Consider the following 24,673-nt stretch of genomic DNA (forward strand, 5'->3'; position numbering starts at 1 on the left):
CCATTTCAAAAATCTGTTTAAAAATTAGCCAGAGGCGGTGACGAGCGCCTGTGGTCCCAGCTACTCGGGAGGCTGAGGTGGGAGGGCCGCTTGAGCCTGGGCAGCTGAGGCTGCAGTGAGACATGACCGCATGACTGCACTCCAGCCTGGGCGAGAGAGGGAAACCCTGCCTCAAAAATCCAAGAAGAGGCTCTCAGCGGCCAAGCTCCGCAACCTCCAGCTCCCCAAAACAGTCGCTGACCCACAGTACCGGCCACCTCCTCGCCTAGGTTCCGGGGAGGGGCCGGAAGTTCCGGCGAGTGGGGCGTTGAGCGGCGGCGAGCCCGCCCAATAGGGACGTCCCGGGCCCGGCTTTCTCGCGAGAAGGGCGGAGTCGCTGGGTTCTGGGACAGGGCACCCGGCGGCCGGGCAAGGCAGCTGGCGGCGTCGCATGGAGGGCTCGGGGGGCGGCGCGGGCGAGCGGGCGCCGCTGCTGGGCGCGCGGCGGGCGGCGGCGGCCGCGGCGGCGGCTGGGGCGTTCGCGGGCCGCCGCGCGGCGTGCGGGGCCGTGCTGCTGACGGAGTTGCTGGAGCGCGCCGCTTTCTACGGCATCACGTCCAACCTGGTGCTATTCCTGAACGGGGCGCCGTTCTGCTGGGAGGGCGCGCAGGCCAGCCAGGCGCTGCTGCTCTTCATGGGCCTCACCTACCTGGGCTCGCCGTTCGGAGGCTGGCTGGCCGACGCGCGGCTGGGCCGGGCGCGCGCCATCCTGCTGAGCCTGGCGCTCTACCTGCTGGGCATGCTGGCCTTCCCGCTGCTGGCCGCGCCCGCCACCGGAACCGCGCTCTGCGGTTCCGCGCGCCTGCTCAACTGTTCGGCGCCCGGTCCCGACGCCGCCGGCCGCTGCTGCGCACCGGCCACCTTCGCGGGGCTGGTGCTGGTGGGCCTGGGCGTGGCCACCGTCAAGGCCAACATCACGCCCTTCGGCGCCGACCAGGTGAGCCGCGCCCCCGCGCTGCCCCGTCCCTGTCCAGCCCCTGCCCAGCCCCAGCCTCTTCTCCAGCCCTAGCCCCTGCCCCGGTCCCAGCCCCAGTCCCTGCCTCTGACCGCAGAGGGAGCCCGTTGCCCCGGGGGCGTCTGTCTAGTGCAGAGGAAGCCCGCCAGAGGTGGGCCAAGACTGGAGGGACCGGTGTGATAGGTGCTGGAAGGGGTTTGCCTGGGGCGGGGTGAAGTCTATATACACACAGTGATGGCCACAGTGGCTTTAAAGAAAAGAGGCCTGGCGTGGTGGCTCACGCCTGTAATCCCAGCACTTTGGGAGACCGAGGCGGGTGGATCACCTGAGGTCAGAAGTTCGAGGCCAGCCTAACCAGGCTGGCTAAAAATGCAAAAATTAGCCGGGCGTGGTGGCGGGCGCCTGTTATCCCAGCTAGTCGGGAGGCTGAGGCAGGAGAATCGCTTGCACCCGGGAGGCGGTACAAGCCGAGATCGCGCCACTGCACTCCAGCCTGGGCGACAGAGTGAGACTGTCTCCAAATAAAAAAGTAAAAATAAAAATTATTAAATGAAAGGAACCCTCTCTATGTTCAGGCCGTGTAAGTTGAGACCAGAAGGCTGGGAAAGAGCAGTTGTTTGAGAAGCTTTCCAGACATGGGGATTCGCAGGGGCAGGGCCCCGGGCCGGGAAACTGAGGGAAGGGAAGCCGCTATTGTTGCCTTAGCTTCCTTTACAAAGAAGTGGGAAAACACTCATATTGCGTCTTTGTGGCTTTAAAGGAGTTTTGGGCTAGGTTGGATAGGAAAGCTCAGATGAAAATGAGTTTGAATCAAGTTAGCATCAAGCTGCTCCCCTGCCGCTGTAACTGCCAAGAAGTGAGGGAGGAACCACTGCAGCTCTTCAGGAGGGCAAAGGAAATGGCCACCAAGTATTATATGCAGAATAGGCGCCTTTAAGAGCAATAGCAAACTCAGATCATTTCAGAAAATATTACAAAAGTGGGAAGTGAGGTGGAAGGCTGGGGCCGGATCACATGAGGAGTGTTAAAGCCTTCGGGATGCAGTCGGGAGCTTTACTGGGTTCCAGCAGGGAGTGATACTATTTATGTCATGTGCAGAGCAGGCACTACAGCTGGGGTAGCAGGTCAGGTCTACTTCTTCTTTTCTGAGGATTCACAAGCTAAGAATGGTTCTTAATGTTTTCTTTCTTTCTTTTTTTTTCTTTTGTTGAGACGGAGTCTCGCTCTGTTGCCAGGCTGGAGTGCAGTGGCAGGATCTCAGCTCACTGCAACCTCCGCCTCTCGGGTTCAAGCGATTCTCCTGCCTCAGCCTCCTGAGTGGCTGAGACTGCACGTGCACACTACCATGCCCAGCTAATTTTTGTATTTCTATTAGAGACGGGGCTTTCACCATGTTGACCAGAATGTTCTTGATCTCTTGACCTCGTGATCCACCCGCCTCGGCTTCCCAAAGTGCTGGGATTACAGTCATGAGCCCTGGTACCCAGCCAGTTCTTACATTTTTAAGTGGTCGGAAACAGGATAATATGTGAGGAGTGAAAATTTTATGAAAATCAGATTTCAGTCTCCATAAATAAAGCGTTGTTGGAACACAGCCCCACCTGTTTCTGCCACACAGCCACTATGCTCTGACTGCTTTCACTAAGCAGTGGCAGAGTTGAGTAACTGTGATGGACATGGAATGTCTCATAAAACTCAAAATGTGAACTGCCTGCCCCTTCACAGAAGTGTGCAGATGCTTGTTGTAGAGAATGGGTTGTGTAGGAAGTGGTGACACTGGGGATGTGAGGTGGGAGTCTCTCCTAACTAGAGTGGAGGCAGTGGAGGTGGGTGAAGTGGGTGGGTGGAGTTCAGCCATGGAAGTAGAACGGGTAGGAAGTACTGGTGGGTTGTCTAGTCCCTGTTTGTGTTGCTATATAGGAATACCTGAGGCTCGGTCATCTATAATGAAAAGAGGTTTATTTGGTTTAGGGTTCTGCAGGCTGTACAAGAAGCAGGGCGCCAGCATCTGCTCTGGTGAAGGCCTTGTGAATGGGAGCCAGCTGTGTAGAGATCACATGCACTAGAGGAAGTGAGAGAGGGGAGGGAGGTGCTAGGCTTGTAAATAACCTCTGTCATAGGAAAGTTCACTTCTAACTGCAACAGCCCTGAGCCTTTCTTCAGGGATCTGTCCCCATGACCCAAACAGTAAGGCCCCACCAGCAGCACTGGGGATCACATTTCTTTTGAGATTTGGAGGGTCAGACATTGAAACCATGGCATGTAAGCAGTAGGGAAGGCGACTGTTAGGCTTTTGCCTAAGTATCCGTGAGTGCCTGTTTTTTAGGAACATTTACTGAGAGCTTACTGTGCACCAGGCACAGTGCTTGCTAAGTACAGTATTTGGTGAGTCCACATGACACGTATGCTACGTGTCTACAAGACTGCTTGGTTAGTCTACCTGACACGTATGGTGCCCATTTTACTGATGAGGAAACTGAGGCTTGAGAGGCTTAATCATTGGCCCAAAGTTACACAGTTTATATGTGACTGAGCCAGGATTCAAAAGCCTGTCCTTTGAATGTGAGCTTCACTCTGCCTGTGTAAGGCTATCCATTAGTCAGGAGACACCTTAGAATGATGTTAGAAATGATAGTCTTCTAATGTACTGAATTGGAACTGGGTTTTTTGTACAGTGACTTATGCTTTACATACATGACCAAATCTGAACCTCACAGGAGTCTTAGATCCATTTTATTGATGAGGAAACAGGCACAAAAACAGATCATTTTCTTAACTGCCTATAGGTAGTGAGTGGTCAAGCTGGACTTCCATTCCTGTTCTGATTCTTTTTTAACCACTGCACTAAGATGGGCCCAGTGCGCGTGCGTTCCGTAATGCTTCTTCAGGACCGGATCTCAAGACCCAGGCTCTTGGCCTTGGGGTGCCATTGGCTCATGAAGGAACGGGGCTGGTAGCACAGTCAGCCTCTATCTTTTAAAGACTTGGCCGCGCCACACAAGTGGACTTGAAAGCTTCTATTTTGCCTCTTACTTGTGCTTTTCCCACATGATCTTACTTAAGCCTCGCAACAGTTGATGGTGTATGTGCTGCAGTTATGCCTTTTTTTATATATATATATATATTTTTTTTTTTTTTACTTTAAAGAATAACATTGTACTTCCTGGAATAACTTAATTATTACCAGAGGAAGGAATTCATATCTATGCCATATAAGAACTTTCACTTTATTTATTTCTTTTTTGAAATGGAGTTTTGCTCTTGTTGCCTAGGCTGGAGTGCAGTGGTACGGTCTCGGCTCACCACAACCTCTGCCTCCCAGGTTCAAGCGATTCTCCTGCCTCAGCCTCCCAAGTAGCTGGGATTACGGGCATGCACCACCACGCCTGGCTGATTTTGTATTTTTAGAAGAGATGGGGTTTCTCCATGTTGGTCAGGCTGTTCTCAAACTCCCGACTTCAGGTGATCTGTGTACCTCGGCCTCCCAAAGTGCTGGGATCACAGGCCCGAGCCACCGCGCCCAGCCAGTCATGCCTGTTACACAGGGAACAGAGGCCTAAAGGGTTGGCTGCCAAGGCTGCACAGCAAGTGCCTATGGGAGCTGGTTTGGGGCCCTGGCAGCCTGACTTAAAAAAAAAAAAAAAAAAGCTGGTGCTCTCCAGGAGATAATAGGCGAGTAATTGATACTTCTTAAAATGAGGAGGAAATGGTGCTCATTTATCTCAAATGAATCTGACACAGTATGTGCTCTTTCGTCCACAATGAAATGTGGATGTTGAAAGGAGATGTGCCTTCTTCCACGAGGTAGCTGGCCTAATCTCTTCCGATGTAACACTGTCATGGGTAAAGAGGACCTTGTGGGTGAAAGGCTACTCGGGAGACCTGGCCGCCCCCTGCAACGCGTGCTGAGTGATTGGGTCCCAGCTGCTTTCATGGCCATTCTTCTCAGATGCTTGGGATCGTTTGCAGATCACCTATTAGCTAATAACGGACCAATGTTGCCTTTCTTAGGTGTGGTAATCTCACTGCCGTAAAAAGAATGTCCTTATTTCCAGGAGATTCATGATGAAATTTTGGGCATGAAATAGGTTGCTGGAGCTTATCTGTAAATAGATCACCCAGAAGTATTTTTTTTAAGACCGAGTCTCATTCTGTTGTCCAGGCTGGGGTGCAGTGGTGTGATCTCAGCTCACTGCAACCTCTGCCTCCCGGGTTCAAGCTATTCTCGTGCCTCAGCCTCCTGAGTAGCTGGGACTACAGGTGTGAGCCACCACGCCTGTCTGATTTTTGTATTTTTAATAGAGACAGGGGTTTCACCATGTTGGCCAGGTTGATCTCAAACTCCTGACCTCAGGTGATCTACCCACCTCAGCCTCCCAAAGTTCTGGGATGACAGGCATGAGCCACCGTGCTCGGCCAGTATTTTTTATGTATACAAAAAAGAGTGCTGAGGTTCCAAGTGAAGGGTAGGGAAGTGTGCATTTTGCAATTCAACTTTTCTATACATTTGGACTGTTTTTTAATGAAAATATGAGAAAATGTTCACTGATGAGTATATAAACTCAAGGTAGTATATCCATCCATACAATGGTGTATTTTTAAGCCATTAAAAAAGAAACGAAGTACTGATGGGCCTCGAAAACGTTCCACTGAGTGAAGGAAGCCAGACACACAAGGTTCCAGTTGTGTGATTCCATTGATGTGGAATGCCCAGAAGAGGCGAGTCCACAGAGACTGGAAGTAGATTAAGGGTTGCCAGGGGCCGGGAGAGGGGCGTGGGAGTGAGTTAAAGGGACCAGGAGTTCCTGTTGGTATGATGAGAATGTGGACTTGGATGGCAGTGATGGATGTACATCTCTGAATATACTAAACACTACTGCATGGTACACTTTTACAGGGTAAATTTTTCGGTATGTGAATCCGAGTGAAAAAGCATTTGAGGGGAAGAGTGCCCTGTGCCAGGGTGCTTGCCTGTGGCCAGGTGGCAGGTCCCTGTCCTGGTGCTTCATGGCAGGAGGCCTGGCTGGGGACCCTGAGGTGTGCAGGCCTGAAGCACACCCTGCTGTACCCCAGGCGAGGGTTAAATTGTCCTGGTTTGGTCCTTCTCACGGAGAGGAAACCTATTTGTATTTTTAAGGTGCTTTTTGTGGTTCTTTGTCATTTGCCTCTTCATCTCCCAGGTAGAGCCTCTGGGAAACGTTCTGATAGGAGAGACAATGGGGTGAGGCTGCGTGGCTTTGAGGAGGAGGCCTCGCTGGTGTCTTTAGAGGGTGTGCGAGCCGTGGGTCCAAGGGAGATGTATGTTCATGTAAATCATGTCAACCCCGAATCGTCCCCCAGTGCCGCACCTTTTCCAAAAGTCACCCTCGTTCTTGGTGAATGGATTACTTGAAATAGTGTCCTGAAAGAAGAAAATCTTATGTTACGGATAAACAGAGCAAATGATGCATTTTTTTTTCCAGAGGAAAAACTGACACTCCACTTTAAGGAATTCTTCTGCCAGCCAGCTGTTTGCTGTGCTGTACACAATTCTGTTCTTTTAGCTTTTCTTCTCCAAATTGATTTTGGTGCTATCATTTGACCAGTCATGTGAAAACCTTGTTTGCCCTTGGTAGGGCATGTGGCTGCTACTCACACGGTGATGCCATGCAGCCGATGGGCAGGGAGGCTGAGGCCTGCCCGCCTGGGGCTGGGAAGCATGTGATGGCCTTCACAGCAGCCAGCTTCCCTTGGTACAGAAATGCCCACTGTGTCATTATTTAGGGCTTAGTCATTTTGGTTTATAAAGTAATTTTGATGGATTACTCGAGGAGTTGAAATAAACTGACCACCACAATTACACAGGAAATGAGGATGAATGGCATTTTAAGGTTAGGATTTTCCCAGACTAATCAAATACTGATTTTCTCATGCTTCACCTGAAGAGGACATAGATCTGAGACTCTGGGAAGGTGTGTGCAGTGTCACTGTGGGGAAAGGGAAGGTCCGAGTGCATTTCAGTTATGAAATCATTTGTGTGTCTATTAAGTTTAGATATTATGTTTACTGGTCTGTTTTATGCTTCTCAAAAAATTACTTTTTTTGGTTTGTTTTCACACTTCTAGTTTTGTTTTCTCGATAACCATTTCTCTGCTCACATTTTTCATTTTTCTTCCTGGTCCATGTCTAGTATAGCATGAGAATGGGTGTCCGTTGTTGAGCAGTATTTAAACGCGTTGTGTCCTAGTGAAGAAGTGTCTTAGATGTCTAAGAAGTTCTCACCTCATACTCTTTATTCAATAGAGATGTCTGCATTTGGTCTAGGACCTCTATTCATTATTGTCATAGATAGGAGGAGAGTTTGAACTCTTGAGAACATGTGATTTTGTTTTAAACTTAGGTTTTCAGTTTGAAGTGGTGTTACTGTATATAATTAATTACCTATCACCACAGTAGCCATGCTTAATCATTTGGACTTCGAACAAGTCTCTTTTTGAGGAGCACACAATTTTTTTTTCTTTTGCTTTATTTCCTTTAGAGAGAAGCACACAATTTTAACTATAAATTTTACACCTCTGATTTAATCTTTAAAAAATAGAGCTTCAAATACCATATGAAATATATGACTGCTAAAAAGATGCATGTGCTTATTGCATACCGTATCTGTTTTTTTCATTTGAGACAGGGCCTCTGTCACAGAGAGGCTGGAGTGTGGTGGTGCCATCGCAGCTCACCACCACCTCCTTCCCAGTTCAAGGGATCCTCCCGTCTCAGCCTTGCAAGTAACTGGGACTATAGGCACACGCCACCACACCTGGCTGATGTTTGTAACTTTTTGTAGAGATGGGGGTCTCTCTGTGTTCCCAGGATGGTCTCAAACTCCTAGACCCAGATGGTCTGCCTGCCCTGGCTTCCCAAAGTGCTGGGATTCCAGACCTGAGCCACCATGCCCAGCCATAATTGGTTGTTTTGGCCCCATTGAGAATTTGTGATTCAGTAGAGCAGATTGTTCTGTGGATCCAGAAACTAGATCTATTATTGGAATAAGAATTGTCTAACTCTTTCATAACCTGTGTCTTAAGAATGAGACAGTAGAAGTTTTTAAGACAGCAAGAGAGTCTTTTTATGAGATCCAGTATCAGTTTCTCATAAGTTTGTTAAAAATAAATTTTTATGAAATGAAGCTTACTAGAAAGGTCTCTGTCTAGTACAGGGTTCTTTTGCACAGTATCTTATGTAGAGGTAAAAATCCAGGTGGGCAGAGAAGGCTTCTGGTGTGTCTGCCCCCAAATGACCTGTTCCCAGCGCTTGGGCTTCATTGAAGTAGCCTGGTGAACTGCATAAGCCTAGATGTTGCGTGATTACCTCAGTCCTTTTGTTTGAGTCCAGAAAGTCAGTGATCATTGAGCCTTTTGGAAATCCCACCCTTATCAGAATTTCTCCCATTCCATTAATAGCCTGTCTAATCTACAAATAGCATGTGGTTTTATCTTTAGTCTGTAATTTCCTCTTTGCTTCAAGTTTACCGAGATCTCTGATTCTCAGGAGACCAGATACAGTTGGTGTGGGTGGTGGCTTGGCCTCACTGAACACATGTCGCCTGCAGTGTTTCTCTTTGGGGCCAAGCGTATTTGCGGGATGCCGCATGGTACGCACATGTAGCTCAGTAACGCGTGGAGCTTTATAACATCGGTTCTAAAACTTACCTGTGAGTAGAAGTTACCTGGGAAGTTGCTTGAAATGCAGATTCCTGGGCCTGGGCCCCAGAGACGGTGATTCAGTAGGTCTGGAGCGTGGGTCCTGTGACTCTCTTTGTTTTTGTTTTTCTTTTTGAGACGGAGTTTCGCTCTTGTTGCCCAGGTGCAGTGGCACGATCTCGGCTCACTGCAACCTCCGTCTCCTGGATTCAAGCGATTCTCCTGCCTCAGCCTCCCAAGTAGCTGGGATTACAGGTGCCCGCCACCACACCTGGCTCATTTTTGTATTTTTAGTAAAGACGGGGTTTTACCATGTTGGCCACGCTGGTCTCGAACTCCATACCTCAAGTGATCCACCCGCCTTGGCCTCCCAAAGTGCTGGGATTATAGATGTGAGCCACCACTCCCAGCCGACTCTTTTTTTAAAGAGCATTCCAGGTAATTCCAAGGCAAGTGGTTCAGATACTTAGAAAAATTCTATAGTAGGTGGTCCACATATTCGGAAAAACTCTCTAGGATTTGTTGGGATTTAGTGTAATTAAGTGAAACCTACCCCGCTCCTGTAGTAATGAAAAGCGTGGGGTATGTTTTTTGTCGAGATCCGTGAACGTTTCTGTAAACACCATTTTGATTGTGTTGCACTTCGTAAAGGTTGTGATGACAACGGTAATTTTAACCACTTGACTGTGTATGTTTTTCATCCTTGAAGACTGTCATATATTTTCAAGTGTCTTTCCTCCCTGTTATCTTAGGTTAAAGATCGAGGTCCGGAAGCCACTAGGAGATTTTTTAATTGGTTTTATTGGAGCATTAACCTGGGAGCGATCCTGTCATTAGGTGGCATTGCCTATATTCAGCAGAACATCAGCTTTGTCACTGGTTATGCGATCCCCACTGTCTGCGTCGGCCTTGCTTTTGTGGTCTTCCTCTGTGGCCAGAGCGTTTTCATCACCAAGCCTCCTGATGGCAGTGCCTTCACCGACATGTTCAAGATACTGGCGTATTCCTGCGGTTTCCAGAAGCGAAGTGGAGAGGGCCAGAGTAGTGGGTAAGCACTTAATTCTCATCTCGGGCTGTTTGATAGGACTTTATCGATCTCTTTATTAACATCCTAGCTTAGGTGTGTTGTGTGCTTATTGTGTGCTGGGCCTGGGCTGAGGGTTTACATGTCTTCTCTCCTTTAACATTGCATTTCCCCAAGGAGGTGGATGCGGTCTTATTATCCCATCTTAAAGACAGGCCAGTGGCCTGATTCCAGAGCTCATGCTTTAACCCCACATTGCACTTTCTCTCACTGCTAGTGTAGACAGAAGCTCCTTTAGTGCCAGATTATAAAGATAGAAATTTGTGGAGGGCATCGAGGAGACAGAAGACATGCTTTATACACGTTTCTTTTTATTTTAAAAAGCTTTGAAATACATTTGAATGAAAAGCTAAGCAGTTGCTTATGCTGTCAGTACTTGTCTTTGCTCTTTAAAAAGTAAGCCACTGCCTCTCACCTGAAGGTCAGCGTGGGCTCCATCATACAGCAGTCAGGTCTGTCACTCTGACAGGAAGATGCAATAGCAGAATGGTGAGATGCAGTGCGGGTAACCAGATGATCTCATGGGACTTGCTCGGCGTTAGCACCGAAGTCCCATGAACTGGGGTGTTAAAACAGAAAGGCCTGTGTCCTCAGAACCCCTCCAAGTCACTGACCAACTGTGACTCCTGTTTGGTTGGTGATGTTTGATGCCAGTTAATAAAGTCCAGAACTTAAGCCCAAGAAAAGAACTCAGAAATGTTTGTGTTTTTCTTGATTGAGGAATAATTTGCAGGTAGTAAAATTGACCCTCATATCTGTACAGTTCTGTGAATTATGACACACTTCCTCAGGTTGTGTAACCAGCAGTGCAGTCAAGGCATAGATTGTTTCCGTCATTCCGGAGAAGGCTCTGGGAACTTTTGGAGTCATTCCCCTCATGGAATGTTTTGATCAACATAGAAATGCCTGGTGGCTGCTGGGTGGAAGGCTGATGACTCAGCCATCGGAGTGTCCTGTGTCCCTGAGCCGTGCAGCCCACTGTGGCACGGCACAGGTTGCTGGACGTTCTTCTGTAGGCCCACTCACACATCTGCCTCCCTCCGGCTCGTCTGTGTTTGTCTTACTGATGTACTTGCAGCCATAGCCAATGTGTCTAATATGCCTTCCACGTGGTAGATTGAAACTACACAAAAAGGCCCTGTGTGCTTACTTCTTTGCTCCTGAACATCTCTGATTTCTCCAGCTGTCCCTGTGTGGAGTCATGGCAGATCTCACCAGTCTAGATGACCTGTTGGAAATGCTGGTGGGTCATTGTGGCATTCAGACACATAATTCAAAACTGCAAATGGTGGGACCACACTGAAGAATTTTTAGTAATTAAAGTATAGGAGGCTGAGGTGGGAGGATCACTTGAGCCCAGCAGGTCAGGTCAAGGCTGCAATGAGCCATGATTGCACACCACACTCCAGCCTGGGTGACAAAATGAGACCCTGTCTCAAAAAAAGAAAAAAAAAAAAATTTAAGTAGCCCCATCTTAGCTGACATGAGTCTTTTGCCAGGGCCTTAATTGATTAGACAAAAGCAGTGTTTCAGATCCTAGACGTCTTTTTCAGGAACAACCCTTCAAGTTTTAGTATCTGTGTGGGTGGTAGCCCATAGACATTTCTGCAGGAGAACAGCATTGTTTTGTGGACATACTTGGGTTTTAATGCACAAATGGCAGCATGGAGTGGGTTTGGAGTTACTTTTACTTAGGAAACTAATTTCCTCTTAGGATTGTCTTTGAAAGTCTTCTTGGGCAAAAATAAGAGGAAAAAGCGGGGGTTCGCTTACAGAAAAGTTGATGGTCTGAGGAATTCTCAAATTCTGCTGTTTGTACGAACTGGCTCTGTAACCTTGGGCAGGTTACTGGTCTTGTGAAGCCCGGCTTTCCTTCTTGTACAGCAGAGATGGATTCATCTCATGGCATCACAGTGAGGCCTGAGCATGGTGATGTGTGCAAGGCCCTCAGCAGGAGGCCAGGCACACGATAAGGGCCCTGTCAGTGGTGACCACTGTGACGAGAGTGCCTTAAAAAAGTTGGGCCCCCAAAGCCTGAGGAAGCATGACATACCCGCATTTTACAGCCGTGACACTTAGTTTCATCTGGCCCAATCTCAGTTTCCGTCCAGGGTGATCTGTGTCTTGAAGATAATACAGTACTCGCTATTAAATGAGAAATGAAGGCGCATTTGTTCAGTTCATCAGGCCAGAGTAGAAATGGTGCCACAGCTTTTTGAGATACATACTTCTTTGGGAATCCGTGAGAACCAGTAGACTCTCTTCCTGGAGAATAGAAACACGTACATGTGGCTTTCACAGAGACTTGGGCACAGGCGTCCTGAAATGAGCTTGTCAACTTTTGTGGGGAGGAGTGGAGGGCTCTTGTGGGTGTTTGGGTGTCACTGGTGACCACGGCTGCGTGTTGGACCTTTGTGTGTTGCAAAATAGTGCACCTAACAATATGTATAACCCAGTAAAGCTTCAGATGCATATTGATTTCACAGCTTTTAAATATTTTAATTATGTAGAGCTAAAGTAATATAACCAGTAACCTGTGTGAATGATTCTTTGTGTGAAAATGAATTTGTTGTTTGTTATTTAAATGTTTTTGGTGAAACATATTTAATGTGATGTGGTAAACCACTGATAGTATCTGTATTAGGTACAAAAGGACTTTTAATTTCCTTTATGAAAAAAAGCAGTACTTGAAGAAGTTAATGTTTTCAAGTGAAAGTATAATGTCTTTGGAATTTATTTTCACTTTTGGGTGTTTTTGTTTCTGATTATTTTCCCCCACTAGACTAAGTCCGTAAGGACAGGAACTCTCTCCCTTAGCCTCCAGGTAGAGCAATACAAAGCCTACAGCAGGTACTCAATCGGTATTTGTTGAATCGAACTTAGTTTTCTTGTCCAAAATTTGGCTAAAATATTAAGTTATAGTTTTCAGCGCTTTTATTTTTCCCCGCTCTGAATGTCCAGACTTAAAATGTTGGCTTTATAAGATAAAGAATTTAAAATACTGGCACCATAGTAAAATGGGACATGAGTTAATAAACTAGAAAACTGACAGGTGCCATTTCTGTTGGCTTCCCACAGTTAAACACAGTCTAACTCTCTCCTGGTACTTCTTGGCTTTAGAGAATAGTGTCCACTTTGTTTTCCCATTTTACCCCTGAGATCCTTGGTGCCCATTCCCCATTAGAGTGTTTTGGCACTGGGAGAGAGTGCAGAGCTGTCTAATGGGGCCTGTTCATCTTCTAAATAATGAAGCGGGCCCAGAGGGAGTAAGTGAAGCTCATTAGTACAAGGACCTGGGAATGCCAGGTGCATGTTCCTGCTATGACCCGCAGATATGAGGGCAATGGCAGGGAGTGGAGGGGCAGTGGTGTCCTGCAGGGGTCAGGGCCTCAGGCTGTAAAGCCAAGACTGTCTGGGTCCGAGTCCTGGCCATACCTTGGGCAGCCTTCTCACTCTCTGTGCCCAGGCATCTTCCTCTGTGCAATAGGGCCCTGAAGAGTTTTAACACCACATGGTTAATGAGGGAGGAAGTAGGGGCATGGTGCACTGGGCACTCCCCATTTCCTGCTGTCCTGGGACAGAGCCAGGGACATCCTCCTGTCATCACCACCAGCACTGCCCTGCCCCTCAGCTCTTCCTTAACTGGAGAGCTGACAGCTTTCCTCTGAGAATAGAACCCTGCCTCTGTCCTGCCAGTGACTCAGTTTAAAGCAGCAGGGTTTTATTCACAGCATTGGTATTGGTCGTCAGGTCTTGATGTTTGATAAATTAGCTGATTAAAAATTCACACAATCCAGTGCATTTTTTCATATGCTATCCAGTGGCGTAGCTGATGTCCTTCCCAGTGTCGGTGGAGCTGCAGACTCTCCCCACGCGGAGACTGCTGAGCCGGCAGCTGCGCTGGGGCTGCGCTCAGCCATGGTTCAGAATGTCATCACAGATCTTCCGGCCACGCTAGAATTACAGTAGCCCAATTGCACTTTGACTAGAAAGTCCCTTTGTCAGCTGTTTCCGTACATTCTGTGACATTTAGAAATAATTCAGGTAGCTGTGTTGGGTGTGTACAATTAGTAAGTGATGGAATGAGTTGAAGCACATTCGATACAGTGAGCTGGTTTGTTACCTCCAAACTTAATTTGTGACCAAATAATTGATTGCTGGGAGGGGAAGAAAACTAATTCCTTCATTTTATTTCCCAAAGTGAAGGCATTGGAGTCTTTCAGCAATCTTCTAAACAAAGTCTGTTTGATTCATGTAAGATGTCTCATGGAGGGCCATTTACAGAAGAGAAAGTGGAAGATGTGAAAGCTCTGGTCAAGATTGTCCCTGTTTTCTTGGCTTTGATACCTTACTGGACAGTGTATTTCCAAGTGAGTGGTGACAAACAGGTTTAATTTCCTTTATCTTCCTATGAAGTCTTAACCTAGCACTTGTTTTGGCCATGTTTAAAGTAGTTAGGACTAGATTATTTTTTTTTTCCATGAGTCTACAGAATCCTGGCATTTTTGGTTTTAGTTATGGAGTCATTTTGGCTGCTTTAACTATGTTTAAAGCCTCTGAAAAAGAAGCTGAGAACAGGTATGCTTCTGGGTTTTCCAGGCCCCTCTTGTTAATGTGATTTCTCCTTTGGATAACTGGCCGTTCTTTTTCGAAATTGATCTCCAGAGGACTTTACAATGACCAAATCATTGACCTTTCTGTTTTCAAACTTGAGCCGTTGTCTGTTTCTGGGAGTCACTGCTGTCGCATCTCAGAGCCTAGTTTAGGGGAGGGGCAGGATGCTTAGAGTGTTTGAGGGCACAGTTGGTTCACATATAATGATACTGTTTTTTATACCTAGATGCAGACAACGTATGTTTTACAGAGTCTTCATTTGAGGATTCCAGAAATTTCAAATATTACAACCACTCCTCACACGGTAAGAACAATTGTAACGATCTCAAAATTGTCAGTTCGGGCTTATGTAATAAATGGATTCCTTCTACCAACTGTAAATGTGTTATAAATGTTAACAGCACCAACAAAAAGCGTTGTTATTGAAACAGAGTTTTTACTTATTTTAGAGAATAATTTTTCGTTGGTTGTATCATTTACTAGATTAGGTTGACTGACATCAATTCAACGTTACTTAGTATTTTTCACCTGATTATTTTCCCCTCAAAGCACAGAAAAGCAAATGCAGATTCATTTAGAAAGGAAGCTTTTCCCAGTTCCGTTGACTCTAAACTGAAGGGGTTGTACCTTGTGGAGAGGAACTGTTCTTTACATGCATTTCTCCCATTGAGATGTTGATTCTCCAGATGAGTGGTGTATTGCGGGGAGTAAACGCCTCCTCCCGTGTTTCACCCCAGCTCCCTGCAGCCTGGCTGACCATGTTTGATGCTGTGCTCATCCTCCTGCTCATCCCTGTGAAGGACAAACTGGTCGATCCCATTTTGAGAAGAAATGGCCTGCTGCCATCCTCCCTGAAGAGGATCGCCGTGGGCATGTTCTTCGTCATGTGCTCGGCCTTTGCTGCAGGTAAGAGTGGATTCAGAATGTAGTGTTGACACCCAGTCATGCCCCAGGTTGTTCAGGAAGTGCCTGTCTGTGAAAGAGGATGCGTATCAGTTACTTTATAGCACCGATCCTTTATTTTAAACTTTCAAATAAGTTGAAGATTATTTTCCTAAGGACATGTCAGTTTTCTTCTGGTACTAAAACCATTGGGTTGCTCTGAAAAGGGACTTTTGGACTGAGTTAAAGGGAGGTTTTTCTCTACCTTCTGGTTTAGAATTAGGCTGTTGAATGCTGAACAGATGAATTTGTGCAAATTAAAGGTACTGTATCATTCTCGAGGATGAGAATTCCACCTTCAGATTACTAACCTTCGGTTTATTAACAAGTGTCAGGGTGTCTGTGAGTCCTTTGAATTTTTTATGTAAAATTCTATGTGCATTTTTCTGGTGACAAAAATGTTTCTAGATTGTTACAGGCTCATGGGCAGCATCTCCTCCCCCTACAAATAAACCTCGTAAGAACGAATGCCTAAGTCTCTAAACTCTGATGAGGAGAGTTATCCTTTTGAGGGTTTCCATTCTGTTTTCGTAATTTGTATGTGCTGAAATGAGTTGTTTATCTTTTGCTGATAAGGCTGGATATCGCTGACTTTCTCAGTTATTTTGGAGTTCTCCCTTCATTAATATTTGAAAATTATTGAATGATAAAACAGCTTAGTTACATAATAAGAAAAGTTGATATTCTTGAACCAGCTGTATATTATCTGCTGTTATGAGGAATTCAGTGTTAAGTGCTGCTGAAATGGAATTTAATATTCTCAAACAATGCTGCCTTCATAGCAGCCTTCATCTACTTTTGCCAGACTGAACATATTGATATAGTACTTAATAGATTTAAAGAAATTAGTCCCTGGGCTTAAGAAATCTCTATTCTAGAGACTGGGACATTTTAGAAGACGATTGCATTTCCTTTTGTTCAAATAGATAATTAAAGTGAGGTCATGTCTGAGTGAAGTTTTTGCTGTGTGCCTTCTTTATAATTCAGCTTCTCTTCCAGAGCTGTGGCACATGGGGAAATAAGCATAGGCAGAGAAGAACTGAGTGACCGCAGGGCTCTAGCTGCAGGCTGCAGTTCAGCAGAGTGCACACGCAGAAGGGCTGTCTGCAGGAAGTCTTTGCACTGGAGACTGTGTCTGCCTGTCTGTCCTACCTCCCTAAAGCGCAGGCTCAGCTTTGGCCTCAGACCTCTGTCTCCCCCTGGGGCTGGAGGGCCTTCTCTGTGCCCGTCACCACACTGCTTGATGCCAGGGAAGGAAGTCTTCATTCCCTCCCTGTGGGAAAGGAGATCTCCTTGGTTTCTGGAGGCTTTTCTAGTAAATACTTGATTTGGGCTTCTTTCCTAACATCCTGTCTTTCAGTTTCATAAATGGCTGAATCACTTCTGTGGGCTGCCTTGAGAGCCATGCAGGCCACTCTGGTGGTTTCTGTATGTGTTTGTGCAGGATACAAGTGCCAGACCAGTCACTGTTGAGATTTCCCCATTGCGCTCCCTCAGTTTTGTCTTTAAAAAGCGCTAGCAGGCTGGGCGTGGTGGCTCACACCTGTCATCCCAGTACTTTGGGAGGCCAAGGCGGGTGGATCACAAGGTCAGGAGTTTGAGACCAGCCTGACCAATGTGGTGAAACCCTGTCTCTACTAAAAGTACAAAAATTAGCTGGCCATGGTGGCGGGCGCCTGTAGTCCCAGCTACTCGGGAGGCTGAGGCAGGAGAATCACTTGAACCCGGGAGGCGGAGATTGCAGTGAGCTGAGATCGCGCCACTGCATTCCAGCCTGGTGACAGAGCGAGACTCCATCTCAAAAAAAAAGAAAAAAAAAAAGTGCTAGCAAAATCCACAATAGATCAAGTCCAGCACTTTCTGACCAGAGTCAGCCTCTGCACAGTGCTTGCCGCCTTACTGAGTGCTGGCGCCCATGGTGAGGCATGGGCTCTGACCTGGTGTGACTGCTGCAGCACCAGAGCCTCTGAATTGGTGACATAGAAGTGGAAAATTCGCAGCGTGTGTGCGTTCTGAAAAAGGCTTTCTTTCCCAGGTGACCCAGTGTTGGGAAGAAGTTTTACCTGCCGGTAGTTGGGAAGAGTTACATGTATCTTGTAACTTGACATGAGTACAGTCTATTACATTTAATAAAACACCTGCCCATGTTTGATGCGATTTTACTCCCAGCTCTAGTGAGTATTATTTAGGGACGTTAATGGTCTTTGAGTAGAGACTTGAAACCATCATAGCAAACCAAAATTTTAACGGGAAAGAACCTTGATTTTGCTGGTCGCTTACCACCTACACCCATAATAAATCACGGTCTTCCATTTAGTGCCATACCTGTGGAGGCCGCTTTTTCTCTAAAGATGTTCAGATGCAAGTTGGGCAGGTCCAAGGGGCTTCTTCTGCTCCGCTTAAGAAAAAAAGTATGTTAATTTGTTAGATTTAGTTTTTCCCCTTAAAAAATTGGGTTTCTGTTCTGAAATTACAAGAGTAATTTTTTACAAGAGTAAAAGATGCGCATTGGAGAAGAGGAAACTTTAGAATCATAAAGGAGAAAATAAAGATCCACTGTAATGTCCTTACTGATATTTTGGTGTCTGTCTTGTTTGTGTGTCTGTACACATACATCTTTTATGGTTTTGCAAAAGCAGAATCCTATTGTGTAAGCTGATTGGAGCCTGATTAAGAAAAATCAAATGTAAAAAAGCTATGAAAGTATGATAAAAATTATGCATATTAATGGCAAAAAGAGGACCAAAAGGCATATAAGCCATAAAATACACACACGCATACATAAAATATATGCACACACAGACACAGAAACTCTCAAGATTCCACCACCCAAGGAAATCCACTAATAACATTATGTAAATACATGAGGAAAATTATAAAAATACATGATGTGTGACATGTTTATACTGTCCTCTGTAACCTGCTTATAAAAATCACTTAATGTATCATTAATAATCTTCCATGTGACACATTCAGCTGCGTCTAGTTTGCACTGTTTTAGTAATCATTATAGTGAAATGTTTTTACTCATGTTCCTTCTTAAATCCCAAGAAGTGTAGTCATCGTATGACATGAAGGCGTGTGGTATATGTAGCTGAACTGTCTTGTGGGAAGGTGGTAGGCCCTTCCGTCATCACAGGTGGGTGGTGGTCCACCTGGATCGCTCCGCCTGCTGTTCTGCTCTGTCCCACTTTCTGTGTCGTTGGGACTGTGTTAACCACAGCTCTGCTAGGCAGGAGTCACTCCTGGGCTTCAGAGCACGGATGCACATCCTGAAATTGAGGCAGAATCAACCAAGAACCTTTCTCTGGGAAAAAGGTCAGAGCTTTCATTAGAAAAGAGTTGAAAACCACTGGTCTACAGCAAGTTTTTAAAAGTTATTATATGGTCAACTTATGGTCATTAAAAATAGATCCAAAGGGAGGCTTCAGTTCATCCACAACCCTCCATCCAGAGGTGACCACTGCAGCTGTTTTTGTGTCTTTCTAGAACATTTTCTGGGTATGGCTAAATTACTTATTTTAAAACAGAAGTGGAACTCCTGACAGTTTAGAACCTGTTTTTGTTTTCTGTGTGCTTCCCATTTTCCCGTATCAATAGTTACACATTTAAATTGTGCTTTCTAACAACTATACCATGTTCCATTTTTGAATGTTATATCGTTTTTAAAAACCAGCACTCTTCTTAAATGGACATTTGATTCCAGGTTATTCTTATTTCAAACAAGACTGTATTGTCACTCTTTTACATAAGCTCATATGCTCTTGTCTTACTGTTTCCTGAGGGTAACTTACCTGATTGAAAGTAGAGTGAAGTGTGCGAGAATTCTCGTTTTCTGGCATCCTTGCCAGTACTGATTTTTTTTTCTCTGTTAATCTTTTCTTAGCTGAAGGGTTGAAAAATGGTGTATTGTTGTTTTGACATATGTTATTAGTGATGTTTAAGATTCTTTCCCAAAACTTTCAAACTCTGTCGTCTTAGCTGGGTCATGGTTTACCTGGATCCACACGGAGTATAACTGTACACGGTTATATTCTGTGTATAGTTTGTGTTGTACCCATTTTTCTAATAGGTTTTTCTTTTTTGTGTTGTTACATAATAGATCATGGTTGTTTAAGCATTTCACATTTTTATCTCTTAGCTTATGGATTTTTTTTCCCATTTAAAAGATTTTCCCTTGAGAGACCAAGGCGAGTGAGATCACCTGAGATTGGGCGTTTGAGACCAGCCTGGCCAACATGCTGAAACCCCATCTCTACTAAAAATACAAAAATTAGCCGGGCGTGGTGGCGCATGCCTTTAATCCCAGCTACTCGGAGGCTGAGGCGTGAGAATCACTTGAACTCAGGAGGCGGAGGTTGCAGTGAGCCGAGATCGATCGTGCCATTGCACTCCAGCCTGGGTGACAGAGTGAGACTCCGTCTCAAAAAAAAAAAAAAAATTCCCTATAATTTTGTTTATGGAATCTTGGAAAGTTTCTTTAGGTTCTCTACCTTTTATGTTAGGTTTATTCCTAACTACTTTATGTATTTTTGGTTCCTCATATATGGGATTTTATAAAATTCTGTGAGTTTCAGTGAACTGTTTTCAAATGGTCATTCTTTGTCTTCAAATAATATAGTTTCTTTTTCTGTCTTTGTAATAATTATCTCTCTCTTTCTTTCTCTTTTTCTTTGATTCAACGTTAGTCTCATCCTGGATTTTAATGGGACTGCCACTGTTAGCTCACAGCTAAGTTGAAAGTTTATCATTGCCTGTTAAAGTAGGTATTTGTGATGACATTAAACATCTAGCCAGCATGAATGTTGGAATTTTTTTTTTGGTATCCAAGGGTAATGACATCTCTTCCTGGCTGCCTGGGGCTTCTCATGTATTTTATTTATATTATTGTATTAGATTCCTGATATCTAACTGTTCCTGCGTTTTAGAAAACAAACCCTGTTTGTTAAGAGGCTTATGTTGATCATCTGACCTGACTCTGCTGCTGTATCATTGAGCACGTGTGCATCTGTATCTAGAATTGGCCTTGGTCTATGGTTGTTTTTGGCAGGTTTTGGTGGGGTTGATATAGCTTCTTAAAAAGAGTTGGTGTACTCTCTTTTTCTCTGTAGGCAGGAGAATATTTTAAGGGGACAATACTTATCTTTCTGTTCTCAAGGAGTTCCAAGCATTTGCCTAGCTTGAAGTCATCTTGAGTCCATTACCTCTCTGAGAGGAAATTTGTTTGATAACTTTTTCGGTTTCAAGGCAGTCTCCCTCCCATCACCCAGGCTGGAGTGCAGTGGCGCGATCTCGGCTCACTGCAACCTCTGCCTCCCGGGTTCAAGCAATTCTCCTGCCTCAGCCTCTCCAGTAGCTGGGATTATAGGCGCCTGCCACCACGCCTGGCTAATTTTTGTTATTTTTAGTAGAGACAGGGTTTCACCATATTGACCAGGCTGGTCTCGAACTCCTGACCTTGTGATCTGCTCACCTTGGCCTCCCAAAGTGCTGGGATTACAGGCGTGAGCCACTGTGCCTAGCTTTCATTCACTTGTACTTATTTTAGTCTATTTAATAATGAAAAGATAATTTAAGGCTATGAATTTGCTTGTTATTACTGCTTTGGTCAGTTCTCGTGTGCTTTGATTTGTTATAATGTTCTCTTGTTTTCTGTGAATATTGAAACTGGTTTTGGTTTTCTTTTTGATCTAAGACTAATTTCAGAGAATTTTTAAGTTTTACAATATTGATGTTTTTGTTTATACTTTTGCTAGTGGTGGCAAATTTTGCTGAGTCAGGAGAGATTATGGCTTTTATAATTCCTGCATTGGGGATTTCAAGGCTTCCTTTATGGCCAAATATCACCCTCTATAAGTGTTGTAGGTGAATAGGATGATTCATGTATTGTAATACTACCAGCGATATTAATTAGGTGTTTTACAGCAGGAGTCTTAGACTCCAACACTGGCAGCGGGCCTGAAGCCATGTGGATGAGTGCATGGTCCAAGAATAACACAGTGGGTCTGTGGTGAATCGGAAGGCACAGGCAGGTCCTGTCCGAACACTTTCTAACACACCGTGTGGGCTTGAAACATAAGCCTGTCAGAACAGAGCTCCACAAGGACCCAGATTTTTGTGTCTGTCCGAGTCGTCCCAGGCATGTTGTAGGCCTCAGGAATTATTTGTTGTCATGAAGTCGGTCTGGGGCCTGGCTTTCTCTTTGTGTCTGTAGTTTGTAAACTTTATGCCAAACAAAGCTGTATTTTTTTTTCATCTTCTTGTTCTGACAAGGACCAAAAAAAGTGTATTCCTGTGAGATTCTAGCAGCTGGATGGTATTTTAATTCACATTAAAGTTCATGATTTGTGTTTTCTCTGTGGATACTACGTGCCATCCGTAGTGAAACAGCCGTTGGGTTGGAAGGTAGCACGTGTGGCATCGTTGAGAGCCTGATGTGAAGCCTCAGCTCTGCCAGTTGTCTCCAAGTCTCATTCTCCTCATCTCCAAGTGAGCTTGCGTTATTTCTCCCCCAGCTTACTGTGAGTAATAAATGAGGTGCTGTCTGTGAATCAGTCAACAAAAGCGGCTCATCACGCAAGGAACAACTTGTACATGGGACCTATTGGTTATGTTGGTTTTTGATTCTTTTTCTGTCTTCTTGGTATTTTCTTGTCACCTCTTCTCTTTATGATTGTTTGTATGGTACATCCTGGCCTGTCCCCTCCTTTATTTATAATCTTTGGTTTATATTATGCTTTAGTTCTGTGCATTAACCGTAATGTTCAGTTTTGTTTCTGTTTTTTGAACTAAGTGGGTGACTTTTATCTGAAGGATCTGGCTCATTTGTCCTGACTGCTGTGCTGATTATCCAGTGTCGCATCACATGCTTGTTTTTACTGGGTGCCCCCTTGCCATGCCACTGGCACTCAGCCTGAACCCTGCTGCTTTTCCGGCTGTCCCAGCTGTTCCAGGGCTCTCAGTTGTTCCCAGACAGGGTCACTTTCCCCATTGGCTCTGCCTCCGCCTCGCTCGTGACTAGGGGCTCCGGTCCCAATCCTGCTTTCCGCAGTGTCGGCTGTGCGTGCGCTTTTGCCGCTACTCATCTCTCTGCTAACAGCCTCACCGATAATCAGGCTTACTTGTTTTCTCATTTTCTCTTCTCCTAATTCTTGATTTCATCATTTGTGTCTCTCTTAAGCCAACGTCCTGTTTGTTTCTTTGTTACATTTTTCGTCCTTAGTCTTCAGAGTCTGTGTTTTCTTGAATAATAAGAAAAGTTATCTGGTAGAACTATGCCGGTAGCAGTAGTACTGTCTTTCCCATTCAGGTTATAAAATCTACTTACTGTCCACATGAGCAACCTTCCCTTGTCCTGCCCCCTGCAGACACTTTGGTGTGCCGTCCTAAGGCTCTCCTTCCGTCTGAAGGAGAAAAGTGGTATTCAGCTTTCGTGTTTATTTCCAAAATAGATCTCAGTTTCTGCTTGAGTTGCATTGGTTCTGTTCCCATTCAAGGAGTGGCTACAGTCAGCTACGGTCCCAGGGGAGCAGGCGGGAGCTGGGGACCTTGGGTGTCCAGGGGAGGCCATTGCCACACAGTTCATTCTTGGTGTTTGAAGGCACTGATGCCAGGGCTAGGGGTGCAGAGCTATGGTTGCTGTCAGCTGCCCTGTTGGGGAGGAAGGCTGTCATTTGGGGACAGTCCCTGCTGTCACTACCAGCCTTGCCTGATTAAGATGCCCTCAGATGCCCCTTTCCAGAGCAACTAAGGGCTCTAAATAGTTGGCTGTCCTTGCCTGGGTCTGCGTTTACGTTTCTCCCGTGGGGGGCAGAGGGGAAGGACTGGGTTTCCCTGGACACTCTTCCAGGGTGGGCTGCGGGTTTTCTGATGGAGTCAACTGTGGGTCGGCTGGAAGGTCTCTCTCTACCTTGATCCTGGAGAATGTTTTCACTTTGCTTGGCATTTCCGTTGAGATTTGGGGTGGAAATTCCAGAGTTTGTCTTCTCATCGCCCTGTGAATCATATCCGGTCCTTTCTCATGCTCCGGTTTTAGAAGGAACATTTTAAATATTTTCATTCCATTGCCCTCTGACCAGATCTTTCTTCATACTCACATTTTAAAATATATGTTTATATACACTTTAAATATTAGGGCCTGTGACCTAATTTGCAATAAGGATTATTTATAAAACTTGGCGGTATCTTTAACCTAAGGACTTGGACCTACAAGTAGATGCTTTTACACTTTGTTTCCAATGGTTGAGTTTTGTTTATAGAGTAGCAGCTGCTGCCCTTGCTTGTTTTTCTCTTGTCTTTCTGTTGCACTTTACAGGTGACCAGTAACTTAGCCTGCACCTACAGTGAGATCTCAGTGCTGCTGAGAGCAAAGGTTGATTTGTGAAGTCAGCTTACTTTGTTGCAAAGATTAAGCCTACCCTATGCAGGGAAACCGACATCATCATCATCATGATTATCATCATTTGTTGTTACAATAATAAATAAATAGATCACCTTCGATCCACCGCTATGTTTGGAAAAACATTTCAACATTACCTGCTGTTAGGTAAAATAGCACTACTGTTAATTCTACAGTAGGACTATTTAACTTTCTCCTACTCCCCTTTGTAAGAGACAAAAGAGGTATGGGTGAGCAATCCAGATATTTGAGGATTAATTGAAACGTACTGGACATCTGATTTTATATAAGATGCTGTAAAAAGCCAAAGTGAAATAGGTGTGCTATGGCATGACCTCCACTCAGCCTGCTTAGGAGGCTGAAGACTGGGGGCCTGTTAGTCCTGGGGGAAGCTGTGATTAGACATGGTCCTTTCATGCATCAGAATCACGTTCGCTATGAAGTCTTGTAGCAAACATCAGATTTTTAGATTAACTCTAAATGTTAATACATGAATATTACACTAACCTACTTTTGAATTCTAGGAATTTTGGAAAGTAAAAGGCTGAACCTTGTTAAAGAGAAAACCATTAATCAGACCATTGGTAACGTCGTCTACCATGCGGCCGATCTGTCACTGTGGTGGCAGGTGCCGCAGTACGTGCTGATTGGGATCAGCGAGATATTTGCAAGTATCGCAGGTGAGGACCTTTAGTGCCGGAGGTGTCTGAGTCCAGGCACAAGCATGAGCGCTCTGGCGTTCTCACTGTGCTGTTGGAATATGTTGAGACGAGGACAGCACAGCACTTCTATAGTTTTTGGCAGTGTGTGGTTTAGAATATGAATCGCTAAGTAAACACACCACTGAGGTTCTCCTTTCTTTGTGTAAAAACAGTATCGCAAAATATTTTCATGAAAGTTTGTTAACTACCCTATAAGTGCCACAGGACAGAGAAGAAGAAACCAGTCGTGGTTGGATAGTTCCC

At 45.3% G+C, this 24,673-nt stretch overlaps 1 protein-coding gene across 1 annotated transcript in view; it reads left to right on the plus strand.

Annotated features, from left to right (window-relative positions):
- Window positions 1–370: 370 nt before the first annotated feature.
- The window catches only part of SLC15A4 (solute carrier family 15 member 4), a 31,269-nt gene continuing 6,966 nt past the window's right edge, over window positions 371–24,673 (plus strand). Inside the window, 6 exon segments of the mRNA XM_033220118.1 lie at window positions 371–976; window positions 9,423–9,718; window positions 13,956–14,124; window positions 14,595–14,672; window positions 15,106–15,274; window positions 24,233–24,388. Of these exon segments, the coding sequence (XP_033076009.1) occupies window positions 431–976; window positions 9,423–9,718; window positions 13,956–14,124; window positions 14,595–14,672; window positions 15,106–15,274; window positions 24,233–24,388 (1,414 nt within the window). The 5' untranslated portion in view covers window positions 371–430.

This window comes from Trachypithecus francoisi, unplaced genomic scaffold, assembly GCF_009764315.1.
Source record: "Trachypithecus francoisi isolate TF-2019V2 unplaced genomic scaffold, Tfra_2.0 Lachesis_group11, whole genome shotgun sequence".
Lineage (NCBI taxonomy): Eukaryota > Metazoa > Chordata > Mammalia > Primates > Cercopithecidae > Trachypithecus > Trachypithecus francoisi.